Source organism: Galleria mellonella, unplaced genomic scaffold (genome assembly GCF_026898425.1).
Source record: "Galleria mellonella isolate WM207_F2 unplaced genomic scaffold, CSIRO_AGI_GalMel_v1 utg746, whole genome shotgun sequence".
NCBI classification, from domain to species: domain Eukaryota; kingdom Metazoa; phylum Arthropoda; class Insecta; order Lepidoptera; family Pyralidae; genus Galleria; species Galleria mellonella.
In genome coordinates this window covers 800,590-821,804 of record NW_026442148.1, presented here as the reverse complement: position 1 = coordinate 821,804, position 21,215 = coordinate 800,590, and the positions used below count along the sequence as shown (strand labels likewise).

At 36.2% G+C, this 21,215-nt stretch overlaps 1 protein-coding gene across 1 annotated transcript; it reads left to right on the top strand.

Annotated features, from left to right (window-relative positions):
• Positions 1-242: 242 nt before the first annotated feature.
• On the top strand, positions 243-20,494 carry LOC113515254 (mothers against decapentaplegic homolog 3). The gene is made up of 12 exons (XM_026899410.3): positions 243-568; positions 3,189-3,282; positions 4,176-4,281; positions 4,802-4,895; positions 6,263-6,376; positions 7,223-7,302; positions 8,277-8,463; positions 9,357-9,454; positions 10,162-10,269; positions 11,168-11,312; positions 11,797-11,949; positions 12,760-20,494. The coding sequence occupies exons 1-11, from the start codon at positions 366-368 to the stop codon at positions 11,918-11,920; spliced, it is 1,353 nt and encodes a 450-aa protein (XP_026755211.1). The 5' UTR covers positions 243-365; the 3' UTR covers positions 11,921-11,949; positions 12,760-20,494.
• Positions 20,495-21,215: the final 721 nt, after the last annotated feature.

Here is a 21,215-nt window from a genome sequence, read left to right as displayed (position 1 = left end):
TGCTCGTACAATTGTCTATGAAAGAAAAAAGGAAATAAATCTTTTAATTATGGAAAAAAATTGGTAATTCAAATTTTATAAATAAAAGGGAACATATTTGGGCACAAATGGAGCATTTACAAAATTTAATGCAACATATTTATATGCAAAAAACATAGAGAAGGAAGAAGACAGATATATTTTAATTTCTTGATTGACTGATGACACATTTCATCTGTCAATGCTGTTGTGTTGTTCCTGTCATTCTTATTAATTTCTCAATATGGCGGACAGTTTATCTAAATACGGAACGTAGTATTTGTGCGCGAAATTAATTTGTTATTCAAATTATTATTTTGATGACTTAACAAGTGAACTGGTGCGGCATGTTTCCGCTTACGCCTCCAGTAGTGAAAAGACTTCTAGGTTGGAAAAAAGGTCCTGAAGGATCATCCGCAGCCGAAGACAAGTGGTCCGAAAAAGCTGTAAAAAGTTTAGTTAAAAAATTAAAGAAGAGTGGTGCTCTAGAAGAATTAGAAAAAGCTATATCTAGCCAAAACAGCCATACTAAATGTGTTACTATTCCTAGGTCAGTACATTATTGATTATTATTTTTTTGATAATACTTGGAATTGTGACATTTCCGGTCATTGTAGTTTGTCAATTTTGCGATATTTGAATAGCCTCTATTCTTCTGGCGTAGAGTTTAATTTTAAATGTAGAAATATTGATAATGCAGCATGAGGATGCAAATAGATACCTAATGATTTCGTTCAGAAATATATACCTGCTGCTGATGTGACTTGAATATATATATTTTTTTTAAATCAATAAGTATTTTTAATACTTAAATAGTTAGATGAAAATAGAAAAATAAAATTGTATTATTTCTTGCAACCTACAAATAAAAAGATAAATCTTTATCTGTGCTTGCATATTTTCGCGGATGTATAAACCAGCCAAATTTTGTAGTCGCAAAAGTTTAATGACCCACAGGTCGATGTGACCTCCGCAATTTAGTTACATAACCATAGACGGAGGTCATTTTGGCGTCAAAACAAATCGAATCTTTTATGTCAACATGGCGCCTGGTTTTTAGTAATTTGCCATTTTTCCACTATAATTCACGTTTTTAAACTGAATTATAGTGTTTGGCGTGTTTATCTAGTCAACATTATTAATTTAAATTATTATAAAGTCTTTGTGATTACAATATATTATACGATTCAGCGATATTCGAAGGCTACCAATTTTATACATAAAGGTAATTGTAAATAACAATATCTTGGTTAGATAAGATTATAGTAAGCTAATGTTTTTATTAATATCTATAATTATCTTAAAAAATGATATTTGAATAATTATTTATCGTCGATTTTTATCTACATTTGTTTCCAAATGTAGTGACAAGGAAGTAGGGAAATATTTTTATTCTTACTCTGTTAATTGGCTCTTAATTAAATATTCTAATTGGAGTCTTGTTGGAATGTATTGAATTTTTTTTAAATATTTTTGTTTTGATTATTAAATAGAGATAGCAAACATAAGTTACATATAATTTGCTACTCAAAATACCTACATTATATTTTGCTTTAGATGAGTTTAATATATTTTTTGCAATAAAATGTAAATTTTCAAATAGTGACTTAATAAAATTTTTATTGCATGATGAACATTAACATTTTAGTTCTGTTTTTTATATCACTGAAGAGACAAACAAGCATATGACCCATCTGAAGGAAATTACCATAGCTTATGAATGCCTGCAATACTAGGGGTAATACATGCACAAGCTTGTACAATACTAAAGTATTTTTTCTGATATTATTTCCACTGTGGAATTTGATTTACACATGCTATACTAGATGGAGAAGAACATAGGCTATGTTTTATGCCAATTAGTAAACATATCTCAGTCACATGCATGAAGTTATGGATAAAAGCTAGTAGGATTTATAATCCTACCAAATTAAAAGTACCCATAACCGGTGTGTGTGTATGAAAAGATTGCTGAATGTGGAGGAAGCTAAAGAGGTTTGTTTAAAACGAATTAACGTTTAACGAATAAAACACCAAATATTTTTATTTGTATTTGGTGTTTTGTTTGTGCCTACCCTAATGAAAGACTAACGTTACAGATATGTATGTATGTATAAATATGAGATTGATTTTACATGTTACTTGTTCACTAATCTGTTGTGGTTTGCTTTACTTAACATTTAGTGTTTGATTTATTTATTCCGTTAATAAGTAAAAAAGTTATATCAAACTAACGAATCACCTCAAACTACCCGTATTCCTGCAATAAAGAATTTAATTTGAAATAAAACATAATTGGATTTGTTGAAATTGAAATTGAGTTTATTTGCATTAAACAGTCTTAAATTTATTACAAAAGCCATGTGGTACTATTTTGGCATCTGTTTAATTGCTTTAAAGGATGTAGACATGCAAATTTTTTATATTTCATGTTGCAATCGAAGTCGTCTTTTTTTATGGGACACAATCTTTAATTATTTAAAATATTATTTATTTATTTAAACTATAATGCACTGTAAAATTATATGTACATTTGGTGGACTTAATGAGTGTTCTATACAAGTCAACCATTGAGTGAACCCAGATATACATAGGGGGTTTATTATTGAATAGAGGAAAAATAAAGTAATACTTAATATATACATCTAATCATCATCATCAAATGAGCCATTATGCATCCACTGCTAGACATAAGCCTTCCACATAGACTGCCATAAGGAACAATCTTGAACCACCTGTATCCACTGACTCCCTGCGGTGGGGGAAAGGGATTGTTAAAAATGGTTTGGGACAACGCCCTATTAGATCAACTTCCATGTGGTTTCCCTTGGAAACATCGTGGTTAATTCTTGTTGAATTCTTCACGATGGACTGAATGACTTGCTTTCGTCCTCGTCTCTATCATCTATCACTGGTGCCTCGCCAGTGTATACCGATAGTACAGGCAGGGTTACTATACCATAATCACCAATTTAAAGACCTGACTTCGTCTAGTCTAGTCTAAATCATCACTCCATCTAGTGGAGGGGGGTCGGTTGCAGTGTAGGACTGCGTTTGCCTGTACGGGGTCGCCACTTAAGAACCTTTCTTCCCTGATAGGATATTCATATAATATAATCATATAATTACACTAATATAGACATACACATAATTTTTTATTATCTTTACAGAGTGAAACCAAACGATAACGTGATCAACGGACAGTACAGAAAGGGGTTGCCGCATGTTGTTTACTGCAGGCTGTGGCGGTGGCCGCAGCTACAGGTCAGTACAAGTTATATCATTTTGAGTCCTGCATTTGTGGGCATTACTCAAAATGCCAATGGAAAATATGTAATCTAGCACAACATTCAAATCATCTTTAATTAAATAGATTTGTTTACAAGCATTTTGAAATCGTAATTTTTTGTTTAATTTACTACAGGGTTCGGAAGGTCGTTATCTGTTGAGAAGAGCCCGCAAGAAACTCAACAGTTACTCTTTTAAATCTCTGTTAACATTATGTGTATTTATTTAAATGTACTATGTCTAAAATTACACGGTCGTTAGAAGCCCGCGCATGATGCACTAACACCATGCACGTTTGTTATTCAAATAATCGTTTAGTGTGTAATAGGCTTTGTTCAATAAGTGTTTTTTAATAACAGTTTTAAACTTATTAAAAGGTACATATAAGATATCCATCGGTATCTTATTATAACATTTAATGCCCCATGTTTGCATTATTGGGCTCAAATTAAACGTGTTTCATTTTTTTTTATACAGCTTAGAATGGCAAACAAACTGACGGTCCACCTGATGTAAAGTGGTAACCGTCGCCTATAGACATGAGCAGTACCATGGACATAACAGAGTATACTGTTTCGCCCATGATACTCCCCATGCGTTGCCATTCCTGAGGACTCAGGTGTTATTCCTCTATACTCAGTAAATTCACGCCAAATCCCACATTTCAAACCGAAACACAGCCATGCAAATATAACTGCTTCACGGTTGAAACACGAATGGGATAGAGGTACTCAAGCAATCGACTTTTGTACAAAGTCTCCGCTTGTAAATTCTGCGAGATACTTGGCAACCAGCCCGTACTCCCAGTAATAAAGCCAACTATATATTGAGTAGTAAGTCGAAATATATAAATAATTATTATTATGCAGAGTCAGCATGAACTGAAGCCGGTGGACCACTGCGAGTATACTTACCAGTTCAAGAAGGACGAAGTGTGCATCAACCCCTACCATTACATTAAAATTGACACACCTGGTGAGTGTAGGTTTTTCTTTTAATGGATGACAATGGAATGTGGATGACAATAGCCCCGTCTGCACTAACGTTATATGCTGGCGGGCCACCAGTGAGAGATGATAGGTGAGGATGAAAAGGCAAGTAAGTTTGCCCATCATGATGAAAGCTCTAGGAATTCAGCAAGTTGGTTTTTAAGGGGGGGAGGGCATGTGGAGGTTGACCTGACAGGGTATATTGCTAACAATGAGACTAGTAGTCTGCATTAATAACAATCACCCGGGGGGGTGAGAAAAAGTGGCCTATCGTGACGACATAAAGAATTAACATGGTTTCCAGGGAAACCACTTGGAGCTCGACCTGATAGAGTATATTGCTAGCAATTGTTGTTAAATTAAATAAAATTGGCTGTTAGATTACCAATTACAACAATTCTATGCCCTTCTGAAGAAGGGGGGGGGGGGGGGGAGTAGGATATAAGGATTAGTAAAGAGGTCTCTTTGGAAAATCTCTTAAAACAGACATATTTTTTTGTTAACAGCTCTGCCTCCGATCCTTGTGCCTCGCTGCGGGGAGGGGGAGGTCCGCGCCCCGCCGCCCTACACCGACTACCTGCATCACGACCATACAGACAGGTGGGTTCTTTTTTAATGTTTGACAGTGAAATGGCAACCCTGCTGGCACAGAGGGCCTACCATGAAATCAAATTTCGTATTTTCGTACTCAATTTCGTGTTTTTGTTCATAACGAAATTAACCTAGTTAATGGAGCTTAACATTTCGTTCGTCATAAATCTTAATATAAAAGTCCAAAGGAACGATATTTTAGTATTTTTAATATTTTTTAAACGGTACATATCATCTGATTTTAATATTAAAATTGTGTGTCGTTCGAACCCGAAATTTCGGAAAATATTTCATGGTAGGCATATTCAGTACGATGGTTTCCAAGGGGAACTGCAAGGAGGTTGATCCAGCTGGGTATATATTTTTTTTATGCAACTTAGAATGGCAAACAGACTGACGGCCCATCTGATGAAAAGTGGTAACCGTCGCCTATAGATATGAACAGTAGCATGGACATAACAGAGTATACTGTTTCGCCCATGATATTGCTAGCAGTGAGGACTAGTTCCCATTACTTTACATCCCTTTCCCCCGACAGGTGGGTTGGATACACATACACTATCTTATACAGTCATCATCATCTTATCAGCCTTTTAACTGTCCACTGCTGGAACATAAGCCACCATTAAATATAACCCCCCCCCCCTGCCTGCATTGTCGGTATAAGCTGGCGGGGCATCAGTGAGGGATGATAGGTGATGAAAATTGGTCAGTTAGTCCATCGTGATAAATTCCACAAAAAGCGCCCATGATGGTTTCCAGGGGGAATTACATGAATGTTGACCCAATAGCAGTGGAACTGTTAGACTCCATTATTAAAAATCCCTTTCCTCCGAAGTTTACTAGCTAGTTACTTTATAAGAGGGATGGGCAGCAGCGTCCCTCTTATAACATCTCCAAGGCCTAACTGCGGTTGTCAATCCGTACTGCCAAGCATGGCAACTACTGCTATAACCCCCAATAGAGGCAGGTCTATGTTTATTTATGCTTGCGGCATACTAGTTTGCCCCATCTCTCGACCTATGAGATGATAGGGGAGAAGAGATCAGTTCAATTATCCCATAACATTTCACGAGAAATTATTCACATTGGTTTCCAGAGGAGATTAAATGTATAGGATTTCTTTATGTATAATAATTGAATGTATGAAAGTTCTATGATGGTATGCTAACCCAGCCTGTGCCTATTGGACTCCAGCGACGGATGATAGGCGAGGATGAAGTCAGGTCAGTTTACCCATCATAATTAATTTGCCAGAAATTAACCACTATGACACCATCTGTAGTCGAACTGTTTATAGCACATGGCAAGTGTCAATCACTTCCTCCCGCCGTGAAGCCAGTAAATTTAAATGAGGGTGGTGTGTCGTGTTGCAGCGTGATGCAGACGGGCGGCGGCGTGGTGAGCGTGGTGGGCGGCGGTGGCCACAGCGCCATGTACCTGGAGGCCACGCTCGCGCAGCAGGTGCCCAGCAACACTACCGTGCACGTGTTAGTATATTATACACTCTTCAATACTTCTGCTTTCCTGGTACTCGCGACTCGCAAGTCATTATTAATTAAATATAATTGTGTCAAAATCTGTAAATACTAAAACTGCTCTTTAGTTCTTCTGTGCGCCTAGTACTCGCCTATTATTTACGGTTCTTTCTTATTTGACGTAATGTCTGTAATTATGTGATCGCTTCAGTACTTCTGCAGTCCTAGTATTCGTGATTTGTACAATGATAGAGAGCATACCTAATATTTTAATTGCTCTTCGCCATTTCTGCATACCTAGTACTCATCATGTACTGTTCTTGTTCATGTGATAATCATTGTCTGCAAGGGCATGCTGGCGCAGCAGTTCACCTACATTACTGGACTCATTGGTCCACATTATTCATATTTACAGCGCTAGGGTTCTTTGAGAACTCCTTTGAATTCAGCTATGAAGCGTTCTTTGGTCTTTTTGCTTGCTTAGTATTCGAGACTGAGGTTGTAGGTTATTCTATTTCTTTTAAAAGCAGATTTATTTAAGACCAAGCTTGATCAAAAGTGGTAACCGTCGCCTATAGACTTGAACAGTAACCATGATCATTATAGAATATAGTATTACGCCTATGCTATCCGCTCGTGAGTTGTCATTTTTGAGGACTATGATATGCCTCCATACCCCGTAATATCACTGCCATATCCCACCCTTCAAACCAAAACAGTCATGTAAACGCAGCTGTTTCGTGGCAGAAATACTTTTTTTTTTATACAACTTAAAATAGCAAATGTGTACCTAGTACATGGGGCTTTCTCTAGGTCATCAACATCAATGAATTCTAATAATCCATGACTTCATTTCAGGAATTCGTCGTCAGTGGAGACCCCACCGCCCGGGTACATCAGCGAGGATGGAGACCCGATGGACCATAATGACAACATGAGTGAGTTGGCTGTTTGTTGACAATTTTGTTATTATATTTTTTTTTGTCAATTATGTTATTGTTATATATTGTTGGGCCACATGTAACAGTTCTGTGTATATCTCATTTACTTCCTTGTGATTAGTCTATGGTGTCATTCATGACTATCAGATGATGACAATTACTATTTTCCATCAGATAGCCCATCAGCTTGTTTGTCATTCCAAATTGCATTAAAAAGTAATTTTGAATAAAAAAAATACTTAAACCTGTTCACAACTTGCCCAGATATTTTTTTCTTCATCCAACTTATGGCCAACAAGCTGATGATCCACCTGATGGAAAGTAGTAACCATCGCCTATAGACATGAACAGTACCATGGACATAACAGAGTATACTATTTCATCCATGATAAGCGGACTGAGGTTTTATGCTACTGAATTTACAGGGGTAAATTCACTGCCATATCTCACTCTTCATACCGAACACAGCCATGCAAATACAAGTGCTCCACAGTAGAAACACGAATGGGGCAGAGGTTCCCAAGCAAACGACTTTTGTACAAAGACTCTCTCTAGTAAATTGATGCAAGATGAAAAATGTATATTACGAAAAAGATCATCAGTTGTTAACAGTCCCCCTCTTCCCTCCTCCCTACTGGAGGTTATTGGCAGTAGTTACCACACTTGCCAAGTAAAGCCTAATAGCTGTTGCCAGTCAAGCGTGGCAACTATTGGCAAAACTCCTCAAATAGGGGGAAGCCTATATTCAGCAGTGGGCAGTTATTAGGAATGGCAACGCATGGGGGGTATCATTGGCGAAACAGTATACTCTGTTATGTCCATGGTACTGCTCATGTCTATACGCGACGGTTACCACTTTCCATCAGGTGGACCGTCAGCTTGTTTGCCATTCTAAGTTGTATAAAAAAAAAAAAGCTGAAATGATGATGATAAGTAGCCATTTAGTAATTCAAAAGATATAAACGTTACAGATTTAACTCGTCTCACACCCTCGCCGCCCGGGCTGGCGACGGAGGCGGCGCCGGTGCTGTACCACGAGCCGGCGTTCTGGTGCAGTATCAGCTACTACGAGCTCAACACGAGGGTCGGCGAGACCTTCCACGCTTCGCAGCCCTCCATCACCGTAGACGGCTTCACCGATCCCAGCAACAGCGAGAGGTAACAATGACGTTTCAATTTACTTATTACTAGCTATCTGACACACAGCTTCACACAAAGATGATTGGTGAGAATGAAATGGCAGGTCAGTTAGCCCATCGTGATATATAAACCTGGAATTCAGCATGATTGTTTCTCGGGGAACTAATGTTTTGTATCACTAACATAAAAAAAAAACAAATTGAGAACCTCCTTTTTTTAAAGTTCATTAAAAATATTATTTTGAATCATCGAGGGTTGAGTCAAAGATGAAGAAACCAAGCAGTGAACAGCAGTACATATTTTTTCTGTTTAAAAATTATCACAATATTGTACACTTCTGTATCCGTTGACATTGATGCTCTTTTCCACTTTGGGTTTGATGGAAGAAAACTATCAGAGTTAAGCTCGCCTTTGTACGCCTTTTTTTTATTACCTCTGTCATACTTTTATACAATAAAGAATTAAATAAATAAATAAATAGGGACAATAAAAAATAATAAAGTGACAGATGTTAGAAAAAGAATAAAATCCAAACTATATATATAATCATCCCACACTGTGGACAGAAATTACCAGAGGGAGACTGTACAAAAGTCGATTGCTAGGGTACCTCTGTCCCATTCGTGTTTCTACCGTGAAGCAGTTGTGTTTGCATGGCTGTGTTTCGGTTCTGAAGGGTGGGATATGGTTTATATTTACTGGGTACAGAGGAATAACACCTGAGTCCTCAGGAATGGCAACGTATGGGGGGTATCATGGGCGAAACAGTACACTCTGTTATGTCCATGGTACTGCTCATGTCTATAGACGACGATTACCACTTTCCATCAGGTGGGCCGTCAGCTTGTTTGCCATTCTGAGTTGTATAAAAAAAAAAACATCTTAAATTATATTATTTCCATTGTCAACAGATTCTGCCTCGGTTTGCTGTCAAATGTGAATAGAAACGAAGTGGTGGAACAGACGCGCCGCCACATCGGCAAAGGCGTACGACTGTATTATATTGGCGGTGAGTTTTAAATTTTTTTTTATGCAACTTAGTATTGTATATATGTTACGGCCTATATGTTACTGTAAAAGCGTCTTAAATTCTACCAGTAAATCTTAGGTTATACCAATGCGAGTTGGTAATTGTGAGCATTTTATAAAAGATGTTTTACAAGAGAGTTTTTGGCCAAAAACAAAACCATTATCATGCCTCAACCACCGTATTCACCGGACTTGGCCCCCGCTGACTTTTTTCTCTTCCCAAAACCGAAGACACCGATGAAAGGAAAGCGTTTTGCTACGATTGAGGAGATAAAAGAAAAATCAAAACAGGAGCTGTTGGCGATACCAAAAAGCGCGTTTCTGAAGTGTTTCGAGAATTGGAAAAAACGCTGGCATACATGTATTAAATCTGAGGGGGATTTCTTTGAATGGGACAAGCTAGTTATTGATGAATAAATAAATACTTTTTGAAAAAATTGAAAATAACGGTTATATTTTTATCAAATCTCGTACATGCATAGACACTATTACTAGTCCTTATAAATAATAAGCAGGTGATTACCACAGTTTTCCAATATTACATTTATTACATTAAATTCCCTTAGTCGCCTCTTACGACACCCACGAGAATGGACGGCGTGGCCTATTCTATCCTAGAATCACATAGCAAATGTTAACAATATTAGTGGGGAATTAGTAAAGAAATTTATTGTTATTTGTCCGCAGGTGAGGTGTTTGCCGAGTGCCTCAGCGATTCGTCAATATTTGTGCAGAGTCCCAACTGTAACCAGCGTTACGGTTGGCACCCAGCCACCGTCTGCAAGATACCACCAGGTCAGTATGCATCCTCTTTCCATAGCCACGTCCGAATGTAACATCATGGGATGTTGATTATCGGTAACCGTGCTTACGAGGAGGAAAGAGATTGTTAGTAATGGACTAACTACCCTATTGGAACAGGAAGGGATTGTAAGTAATGCGGAGTACCATTTTCATTGCTAGCATTATATTTTGTCAGATCGACCTTCATGTGGTCACCCTCGGAAACCGTGGGGAATCCTAAGTGTATTCATCAAAATGTCCTAATTGACCTACCTTTTCATTCTCACCTGCCATCCCTCACTGGTGCCCCGCCAGTGTATGCCGTGGGCGGGGTTGCCATTTCATTATAACTCATTAAAAAAAAGTTACGTTTACACGAGTTTTGAATGCGATGTGGTGTCAGTGGTCTCAATGGTGGCTCGCTATATACATATATAATCTACACTAATATTATAAAGAGGAAAGATTTGTATTTTTGTGTGTATGTATGTTTGTAATGAATAAACTCAAAAACTACTTTGCCGATTTCAAAAATTCTTTCACCATTAGGAAGCTACATTCACCCTGAGTAACATAGGCTATATTTATTGTTAGAAATGATTAGGGATCCTTACTAAAACTTTAGTAACGTAACTCAAGGTGTAAAAAAACGCTATAAAATATCTTTCGTCACGTGCGCTGCGGAAACTATTGGTGATGGAACAAAAGTATGTTCTACAATATTGAAGAAAATATCGATAACTACAAAAAACTTAGCGATACTATATGTCCAACTATTATCGTTATGTCACAATAACCACTTTTTAAAATGTTGTAAAAATGTCCACCCGTGCGAAGCCGGGACGGGCCGCTAGTAACTGTATAAAATGTAGTGTTCCACACACGATATATAGTGTCGTCGTGTCGGCAGGTTGCAACCTGAAGATCTTCAACAACCAGGAGTTCGCGGCGCTGCTCTCGCAGTCGGTGTCGCAGGGCTTCGAGGCGGTGTTTCAGCTCACGCGCATGTGCACCATCCGCATGAGCTTCGTCAAGGGATGGGGCGCTGAATACAGGTGACAGGATCAACTTGACCAAGGGTGGCTCGACTAGACTAGACTAGACCCAAGATCTACTGTACATACTTCTTGAAATCACAAATGAAAAAACTTTCTTTTTTTATGCAACTTAGAATAGCAAACAAGCTGATGGCCCACCTGATGGAAATTGGTAACCGTCACCTATAGACATGAGCAGTACCATGGACATAACAGAGTATACTGTTTTGCTCATGAAACCTCCCATATGTTGCTATTCCTGAGGACTCGGGTGTTATGTCTCTGTACCCTGTAAATTCACTGCCATTTCTGACTCAACCTTCAAACCGAAACACAGCCATGCAAATATAACTGCTTCACGGTAGAAACATGAATGGGATACAAGTGCTTTATCAAGTTTCAAAGGGTCTTATCGCTAAAACAATCTCTTCCACATCACCTTTATATTACCATATGTCTAGTAGTTTTATTTACTTATTTATAATTCTATTTTTATTCACAGACGGCAAACAGTGACGTCGACGCCTTGCTGGATAGAGCTACACCTGAATGGTCCACTGCAGTGGCTCGACCGTGTCCTCACGCAGATGGGCTCGCCCCGGCTGCCCTGCTCTTCCATGTCCTAGGCAGCGCCACCACCAGAACCTTCCTCCAGGTTGGTCATCATCTTTTTACTATTGGTGATTTTTATGCAACTTTAAATCAAAAAAATTAATGGTACAAGTTCAAACTTGATAGAAAGTGGTAACCATCAAATGCATCATAAATTTTATTATAAACGGGAAAGATTTGATTGGAGACATGGCGAGATTCTTTCTATAGCAATCTGTAAGTATATCTTATCAGATAAAAAATTATTTTCCAAATTGATGTCTAGTGTATAAAGAGGAAAGATTTGATTTTTTTGTATGTTAAGTTGTAATGGATAAAGTCAAAAACTACTCAACTTATTTTAAAAATTCTTTCACCTGTAGAAAGCTATGTACATTGTCAGCAAATAACATAAGCTATATATTATTATAGAAAATCCTATCTACCCATGCGAAGCCGGGCGGAATTGCTAGTATACTAACACCCATTGAATCCCTTATACGTTGTCATTCCTGAGAATATAGGCTTTTTTGATGGATGAAAATGGCATGATAACTCTACCCTCGCTATTCTAACAGCCTCATTGCATTCAACACACTCTGTCAGATCGAACTCTACGCGATTCCCCGTTGAAACCAACATGGTTAGTTCTTTACTTCGTTAACGAAAATTTACGTGAAAGTAACATGTTGTTAATGGGGAGTAACATTCCCATTACTAACAATCCCTTCCTCTATAAATGACAGTTACCACTCAATCTGGTGGTAGAAGGACAAACAAGCTCATCAGATTGTTACATAAATCCAAAATACACCATTTATAATTTAGGGTATACTTCGAAAAACTAAAAAAAACAATGTTATTTCTCTTACAGGACAAAAGGAGGCAGCCAGAAGTATAAATCGATAAGTACATACCGTAATGTAAACGATAATACCTCCACACGAGTCTTATACTGTACGTACTATTGGCGTCGTTGTTAGCAATGTTGTCGCTCTAAATAATGTACCGGCTCGAAGGACTATAAAGACAAAAATTTATGGTCCTTCGAGCCGGATGTTTGACTCCTATAATATTTATCTTATTTGAATGCCACAATCAGCAGTTTCCATCAGGTGACTTTTTAATTTGTAATTGGAGGTCATACATTTGTATTGAAAAATTTCAAAACAATCGTTTAAAATAATATTATAAAACTACAGTGAAAGAAATAACCAGTGATTCAACGTTTTGTTTGTGTCCCGAACGATTACATGACAATTCGGGACGCAGACAGAGCAATCTCTGTCTAATTGTTAGACTGGCATTGACAATATTGCTAACAAAATGCATTAGGCCTTTAGATTCGTCTCGACTTTCGAATTCAAAATGGTGTCTAATTCAAAACCATAAGTGTCGAACAAATAATTTGACAATTTCATGAAATTACTATTTTATAAATAATAATTTTAATTTAAATGTACTAGAAAATTACTTGATATTAATCCTTACAAAAAAAATTACACTGTGATATTAAAACGAAATTTTATGTTTATTACTGCAAAGTTGACAGCCCTGATTTAGTAGTACGTGAAATGGACGCGAACGACCAGTACGCTAACGTAATTATAACTAGTTTTCACCAGCTATTTCGTCAGTAGCCTGTCTTTCTCCATCCCATATAGTACGTATATTTCATAGTGATTGCCTTTAAGCTAAATGGTAATAAAAAAAAATTAAACTTTCAGCTAATATTAATACAGTGTCGATTCTGCATGGTATTTATTCTTTTGCTTTCAGACTTTTATAGAATGTAAAAATAAAAAAAAAACTTGTTTGTATTTATCAAGATAGAATAATAATGATTATTATAAGAAGTTAATACACTGTCGGTTTTGAATTAGTCCATAGACAACGTAAGAATTTCGAGCGCAATCGGTATTATACAGATATTTAATTGAATAGAAAACTCGTGTAGACATATGTGATACCTCGAGAGCATGCATGAGGGGTACCATGGTCGCCATAACGGATACTATGACATCAACGGTGTTGTTCGTGTCTACAGGCCACGGTTACCGCTTTCAATCAGCTAAAACAGCCGCCAACTCCAATGTTAAACTGTTCCAATTTTAAAATTTGGCGGGCTTTATCCAACATGCTATACGATAAATTTTCGTTCTCTATTCAAATTAATATCCTCCGAGGGCATAGACAAATGGCAAATAGTTTCACGTTTAAATATATTTCGGTACGTTTTACAGTTAGAAAATATAATCAGCTTATTAATAATAGATAAAGAAATATAGAGTTATGAATTTCTTTTTAATAAATATTAAAAAAAAAATTTTTTACACAAAGCTGGAAGCGCAAATTAATTTGAAAATAGAATCGCCCGCCACTTGTCTATGCGCCCCCAATGTTAATGTATCGATGTAGATATACTATATGTTAACGTAGTACTTTTGTGTAAAAGTACCCTATACGGAGGCTCCCCTAAAATCACTAATAACTAGTTTTTCACAGAAAAAATCCTCTTTATAACGTTAACAATGCAGCTTTTTAATATTGTTCACATTCAACATGTTATTTGTTAATACACAAAAATTAACCGTTTTTTATCACTAGTTTAATAACGTTATAACGTTATTTTGCCATTATTTGCATTTATATCAACGACGACCGTTTTTTTTAATGTCTGACATAATATGTAATCACATTTTATATACGTAATATGAAATTGAAAATATTTTTTTATTTGTTGACAATGTTAAATTTTTGTTTGTTTTTTTTTATCAACTATTTGTAAAAGTAACTGGTTTTGATAAACTTTTTTATTTAATTGATATTATCTACCCGTTACGGACATTTGAATATACAGTATATTTTTTGCAACTATATGCAATGTACAAATAGCAGTGCAAGATTGTAATAATTTAGGTCTTTGCATTAATATTTATAAAAAAAAAAAAACACGCACTTAGTGGGAGTCGGCTTTGGACTGCGTTTCGTTCGCACGTTAATTTGTAATCCTTCATAAATTCAAAGCTGGTGACTCAAATGTATGGTCCTTCGAGCCGGATGTTTGGCCCCTATAATATCGATCTCATTTGAATGCGATTTATTCTGTGACCATATAGTGATGTAACCGGTTAATTATTAAGTAGCTAATTAATATATTAGTGAAAACTGTTGATATAACCGTTTAGAGACACTAAAAGCTGTTATTTTATGATAACTAAAACTGTCGTTCGGAATGAACATTGCCCCCCCCTTATTGTCTACAGGCGGAAAAGCATGAAAGAGACAGAGCTATCGTACAGCTGGTAATGTCTTTAGAATTGTCTAATAATCACGGAGTGGATTACAAATTTAAAAAAATATTAAAAAAATCTTTAACAAATCCATAGATAGGGGAAGAAGTTGGTCACGTGGTTCTAAACCTGGATACTGTCAGTGGGTATAGACAAAAATATGTATAGAATAAACGCAGTCCAAAGCCGAAGTAGATTTGGCACTGAGCAAACTATATATCCCATGACCGAGGGAGCCGAAAGATAAAGTTATTTTGGAAATGTTTTAAGATAGAAAGAGATAAAAAAATTATAAAATGTTGACTGTTGTTCGGTTTGGAATGTTGAGTGAACGATATTTTAGATTTACAAAGAAAATTTTCTTTTTAATAGGCGTGATTATGAAAACAGACGTACATTGAACTAGCTGTAACCCGCGGTTATGTCCATGTGAATTAGAATAATATATCCAAAATATTAAACCAAGACATGAACTATCTTTGTACAAGAGTTTCATGATTCATTTGAACCCAATCAATTGTACACTATTTATATAAGGATCTTTTCCAAAACACATTCGAACTTAAAATACCATTTTCGGAAATGTTGCTCCATTTTCTGGAACAGAGGAAATTCAAAATTTCACAATTGCAACACAAACATGGTGATACATTAATGTCATTTGATTGACGGTGATTTGTTCTCATTTTTATATCATCATCATCACCATCACATCACCCGTTAACTGTTTACACATTTTTTTTATATATTTCTTCCAAAATACTATTCAGTAAATTAATTTTACTCTAATTTTAAATTTTCTCGTTGATTTACACATATTTTAAATACACTATTGGGACTTGAAAGAATTTTGCAATAAAATTGTTTCTCGATTGACATGGTGCAATCTACGTCGAAACGTCGGCAAATAAAGAAGCAGGTATGTAGGTACTATTTTTTTTTTGATGGGTGAAAATGGTAAATATCTGCATGTAGTCCCAATACTGAGTCCTCAGGAATGGCAACGCATGCGGGGTATCATGGACGAAACAGTATACTCTGTTATGTCCATGCTACTGCTCATGTCTATAGGCGACGGTTACCACTTTCCATCAGGTGGGCCGTCAGCTTGATTGCCATTCTAAGTTGCATAAAAAGAAATAGAAAAAAGAACATGGCATAATGTTGTCATATCTCCAAAAACATTATAGCTAGTTTTTTTTAATGTTTTATTTAAAATAGCGTTCACTCATAGAGAATAGAAGACATATGTTTATGCTATAATTCTATTGCTAGGTATGTGAATTAATGAGATTGCGTACTTGCTTCACCTGTAGCAATAACAGCTTTACTCATAATAGTTTGCCTCGGGAATGACATGCGATGAGTAGATGCAGCGGGCATCACAGTATATACTGTGTACGCGTATAACTGTTCATAACTAGGGGCATTTTTTTTTTGATACGTGTAAATGTATTGGCAGCCCCGCCTGTGCTAACGGTACACGCTGGCGGGGCACCAGTGAAGGGTGATAGGTGAGGACGAAAAGGCCAGTTTGCTTATCATGGTGAATTTATCAAGGTTAAGCATGATAGTTTCCAGGGAGAACAGCTTGGAGGTCGACATGTTTGGGAGTATTGCTAGCAATTGGATTCTCAGTGTCCGTTACTAACAGTCTCTCCCCCCTAACTAGGAGACGATTGTAACTCGCCGTCGATTGGGCCATCAGCTCGTTTCCCATTTTATGTATTATTAAAAAATATATTATTAAAAAAAAAAACTATGAAATGAAATAGGAAAGATATTTATTTATATATTAATGGTGTAACAGTCGTATACTGTCCACTGCTGGGCGTAGTTTCCCCCATAAGGAGGGGGGAGGGGTTGATAGTAGTTGCCACGCTTGGCAGGCAAGTTGGCAATCGCAGATAGACTTTTATGTTTAAAGACGGATGCTGCTACTAAATATTAACTTTCCTTAATCGACTCTTGGACGCTGAAGAGAGAAGTTGCTGCCCATCCCTCGCCGTCCCTTAGTCGCCTCTGACGACACCCACGGGAAAGGAAGGGGTGGCCTATTCTATGCACAGTACGTAATCTCAACTAATTCTGTATCTGGCATTAGAAATATAATATACATATAATATCGAGTATTGAAATATCATGGTATGGTGCTATATGGTGTAGAATGATTTGATGGTGTGAGATCGCTTCACCTCTTGTTGTGTTAAACGAAACAATGTAATAAAACATATCGTCATAGTCGTAGAATACCGACGGATCTGACGAATATTACATATATAGATCCGTCAGTATTCTACGACTGTGACGATATGCTGAACGTTTTTTCAAACGACTTCAAAATTAAAGAGGTTCTCAGTTCGTTATCACTTTCCGTCAGGCGGGCCGTCAGCTTGTTTGCCGTTCTAAGTTGCTTAAAAAAAAAACTATTTTGAATTCTGCTTTATTCTCTGATTGGTAAATTTGCAACTTATAAACTTGTCTTGGGTGTTTTTTCTATATCAGTGTCAATTAAATCTAATTCATTTATTTTTATTTAAATAATTATTCTAATTTATTAAAAAAACAAAGTTTCCACAGAACCTTCCCTCTTTGAAGTCGGTTTGAAAATCTGTACAGTACAGTACAGTACAGTAGAGCGAAATATTAATATTTCAATTAAATATATTATAATTTATAAACACACTTATGGGGAAATTTACGCCCTTATTTATAAAAGAAAAGAGTCTAATAAACTTATTCTGGCTATTTGGGTGTTTTGTCTTTTTCTTTCGCGCTAAATTCACAATTTGAAAGAAAGTGACAGAAGGCTTGAATAGTTAAAATGAGTTTTTAGCTCTTAGTTGAAACGAGATATTTAATCTCGTAAATTCATTAAGAAATAAACATAAGAATGTACGATATTTCTATTTTTTTTTTTCATTAATAAAATGTATTATTATATTGTTTGAAACATATTGAATTCATTATGCATTATATAAAAATAACAATGTTTAATTTTTATATTATTATATATAAATAATATACAGGGTGGTTTTAAAATATTCGACAATGAGAGACGTGTCTAGAACATATTTTTTTTATACAGTCCGTTTCGATAGAACTCGATGGAAATGTAAACAAACGGATAATCGACCCGACCACGAGATAGTTCGCTGATGTCCAATAGTTGTAGAAATGAATCGATTAATCGATTGAATGTTTCTGTTCGTTACCAACTATATCGCTTTAAGGATCGTAAAAAAAATATGGGTCGATAAATGACGAAATATTTTGAGTTTACTAGAGGGAGACTGTACAAAAGTCAAATGCTTGGGTACTTCTGTCTCGTTCGTGTTTCAACCGTGTAGCAGTTGTGTTTGCATGGCTGTGTTTCGTTTTAAAGGGTGGGATATGGCGTGAATTTACTGGGTACAGAGGAATAACACCTTAGTCCTCAGGAATGGCAACGCATGGGGGGTACTCTGTTATGTGCATGGTACTGCTCATGTCTATAGGCGACGGTTACCACTTTCCATCAGGTGGGCCGTCAGCTTGTTTGCCATTCTAAGTTGTATATAACAAAAAATCACAGTGTAAAGAATTAGTAATCCAACCCCCCTTTGAATCGTTCCGAATTATCCACATTACAATTCGGGACGCCTTAGTCTGTCTAGACGTGTGGTAGGTGATAGCTGATAAGACCTAAAGTTTAGAATAATATATAGCATCTTGATGTGAAGTTAGTATGGAGGACTCAAAATATTTGTAACTCAAAATTTTTGGAAAATACAGTTTCGTTGACAAAACATTCACGTCCCCATAAAAGGAACACGCCCTGTATAATAATTTCCGTTTGATGTCAGTTGTCGTAGTTAAAATGTGATATATATATATATATATAAATGTGTAGTTTTAATATAAAAATGTCAAGATGCGATTAACCACCTTGTATATTATATATATATATATATATATATATATATATATATATATATATATATATATATTTATTTATATATATAAAAACACAATTTTTACACTATATTTTACGATTGCCATGGAAATTTAGAACTAATCAAGTTTAAATAACATTTGTTTCTTTATATAAGTTATCATTTGAGATCTCTAAGTATAATTTCTGCTCGTATGTGTGCCCGGAACTGTCCACATTGTGTTATAATATTTTTCTCAAACATGCTTGGAAATGTGAGCATTATTTTGACAATCTTCGAGATAAATCTAAATTGCCGTACTGGCCAGATACATGCGGGCAGCGGCCGGTAAAAGTTGTATGAAAATCCATATCTGTGGTGTTTTGCGGCCAGATAAATTACTATGTAAACTCATATCTGTCCTGTAATTTAAAAATGGAATGACCTTTTACTTCGAAACATGGCTACCAAGGAAGTAACTAATAAAAGGTTTTATTTAAATTTTGAACTGGCTTGCAAATAGAAAGCTGTTTATTAAAAAAAAAAAAACAAAGGAACATTATGGCTCATGAAAAATTATTATTATTCGTTATTCGTCATTGAACTTAAAAAGTAAAATTGTGTTTTTGATTTCCGTGCATTGTTTGAGAAAAGTACTATACAAGCCTTGGCCACAACTAGGCATTGATGGACTCACGTATGTGTGTGTGCCTCGGCTACGCCTCGGCCCACATTTGTACGTTCGTCCATCAATGCCTCAGTTGCTGGCCGCTGCAGTAATGTACTATTACTTGATGAAGAGCGAATCGAAGCCATCACACTAGTGTAAATCGGGCCCAATATAGTAGTTTTATGAACGGTCGTTTCTTTTATATTGTTAAAGGTTTCATAAACACATTATATATTTTAATATAATAACTACCGTTTTAACTTCGTGTAATTAGATCGGGAGAGCTCGACTAGTGTCGTCAGGCTCGCGCTTCCGTCACAGCCGCTCATGTGTCACGAATTGATCACGAAACTAGTCGAGCTTTCTCTATCTAATTGCACGTGAGTCGTTTCTTTTATCTCTAAATTACCCGATATTCGAGAATGAATCGAATGACATTTAAGTTTACATTTATATTTTATATAATAAGTTTTAACATATTGTAAAAGTGTTATGTATTTACAATTCAAATTATTTGGTTTTTTAAAAATGTATTCGGCTGTATAAACGTTATCGTTGCTTTTGTTTAAAAGAAAAAAAAAAACTAGTCTATGGACAACTCTGGATCCTAGTGGGATTTATAAATATGGCTTCCATGTTAGTTTATTTGCTATTAGCGGTCTCACGCGGTCGATGACGAGATGCGTAGGACGTAAAACGACACTACAATAAATATGTGTGGTTTGTAATATATTATTGTGTTTTATTCCAATTATCCCGTGGGGCGATCGGCTCTAGGCTAGCTCGCTACACCCACTGCCCATTTCTATCTGTTCTCCTTTAACCAAAGGTTGTCTGTAAGAGATTCCCCTAGCGATAACACCGCCTCTCGTACCTTTATGTGTATATTTCAATCTGTATTTATGTTACTGTATTTCACTTGAATTATTCACTTGTCATTGTATATTTTTATTTATGGTGCAATAAAAAGTTAAATAAATAAAATAAATAAATGTTTTTTTTTAATGGGTCAAAATGGAATGGTAACCCCGCCCGCGTTATCGGTATACACCGACAAGGCACCAGTGGAAGATGATAGGTGAGAATGAATGCAGGTCAGTTGGCTCACCATGATGAATTCGACAAGAATTAAACATGATGGTTTCCAGGGGGAACCGCATGGAGGTCGACCTGAGAGGGCATATTGCTAGTAATGGGAATATTAGACCCCATTACTAACAATCCTTTCCCCCCGGATAAATGAGTTTATTATCTCCATAAATTAATGACCTACATAAATTCAATGAAAACGACGCTGCAAATTCGAGTTATGCAACAGACGCTATGCATATGATATATAAACGCTCAAGTGGTTAAACCTTAATAAAACTACATAAATATCTCTTTTAATGACAAGACAGATTGGACCTCCACTATGCGTTTTTCAAGGCACTTTCTTCCACGCACAACCACG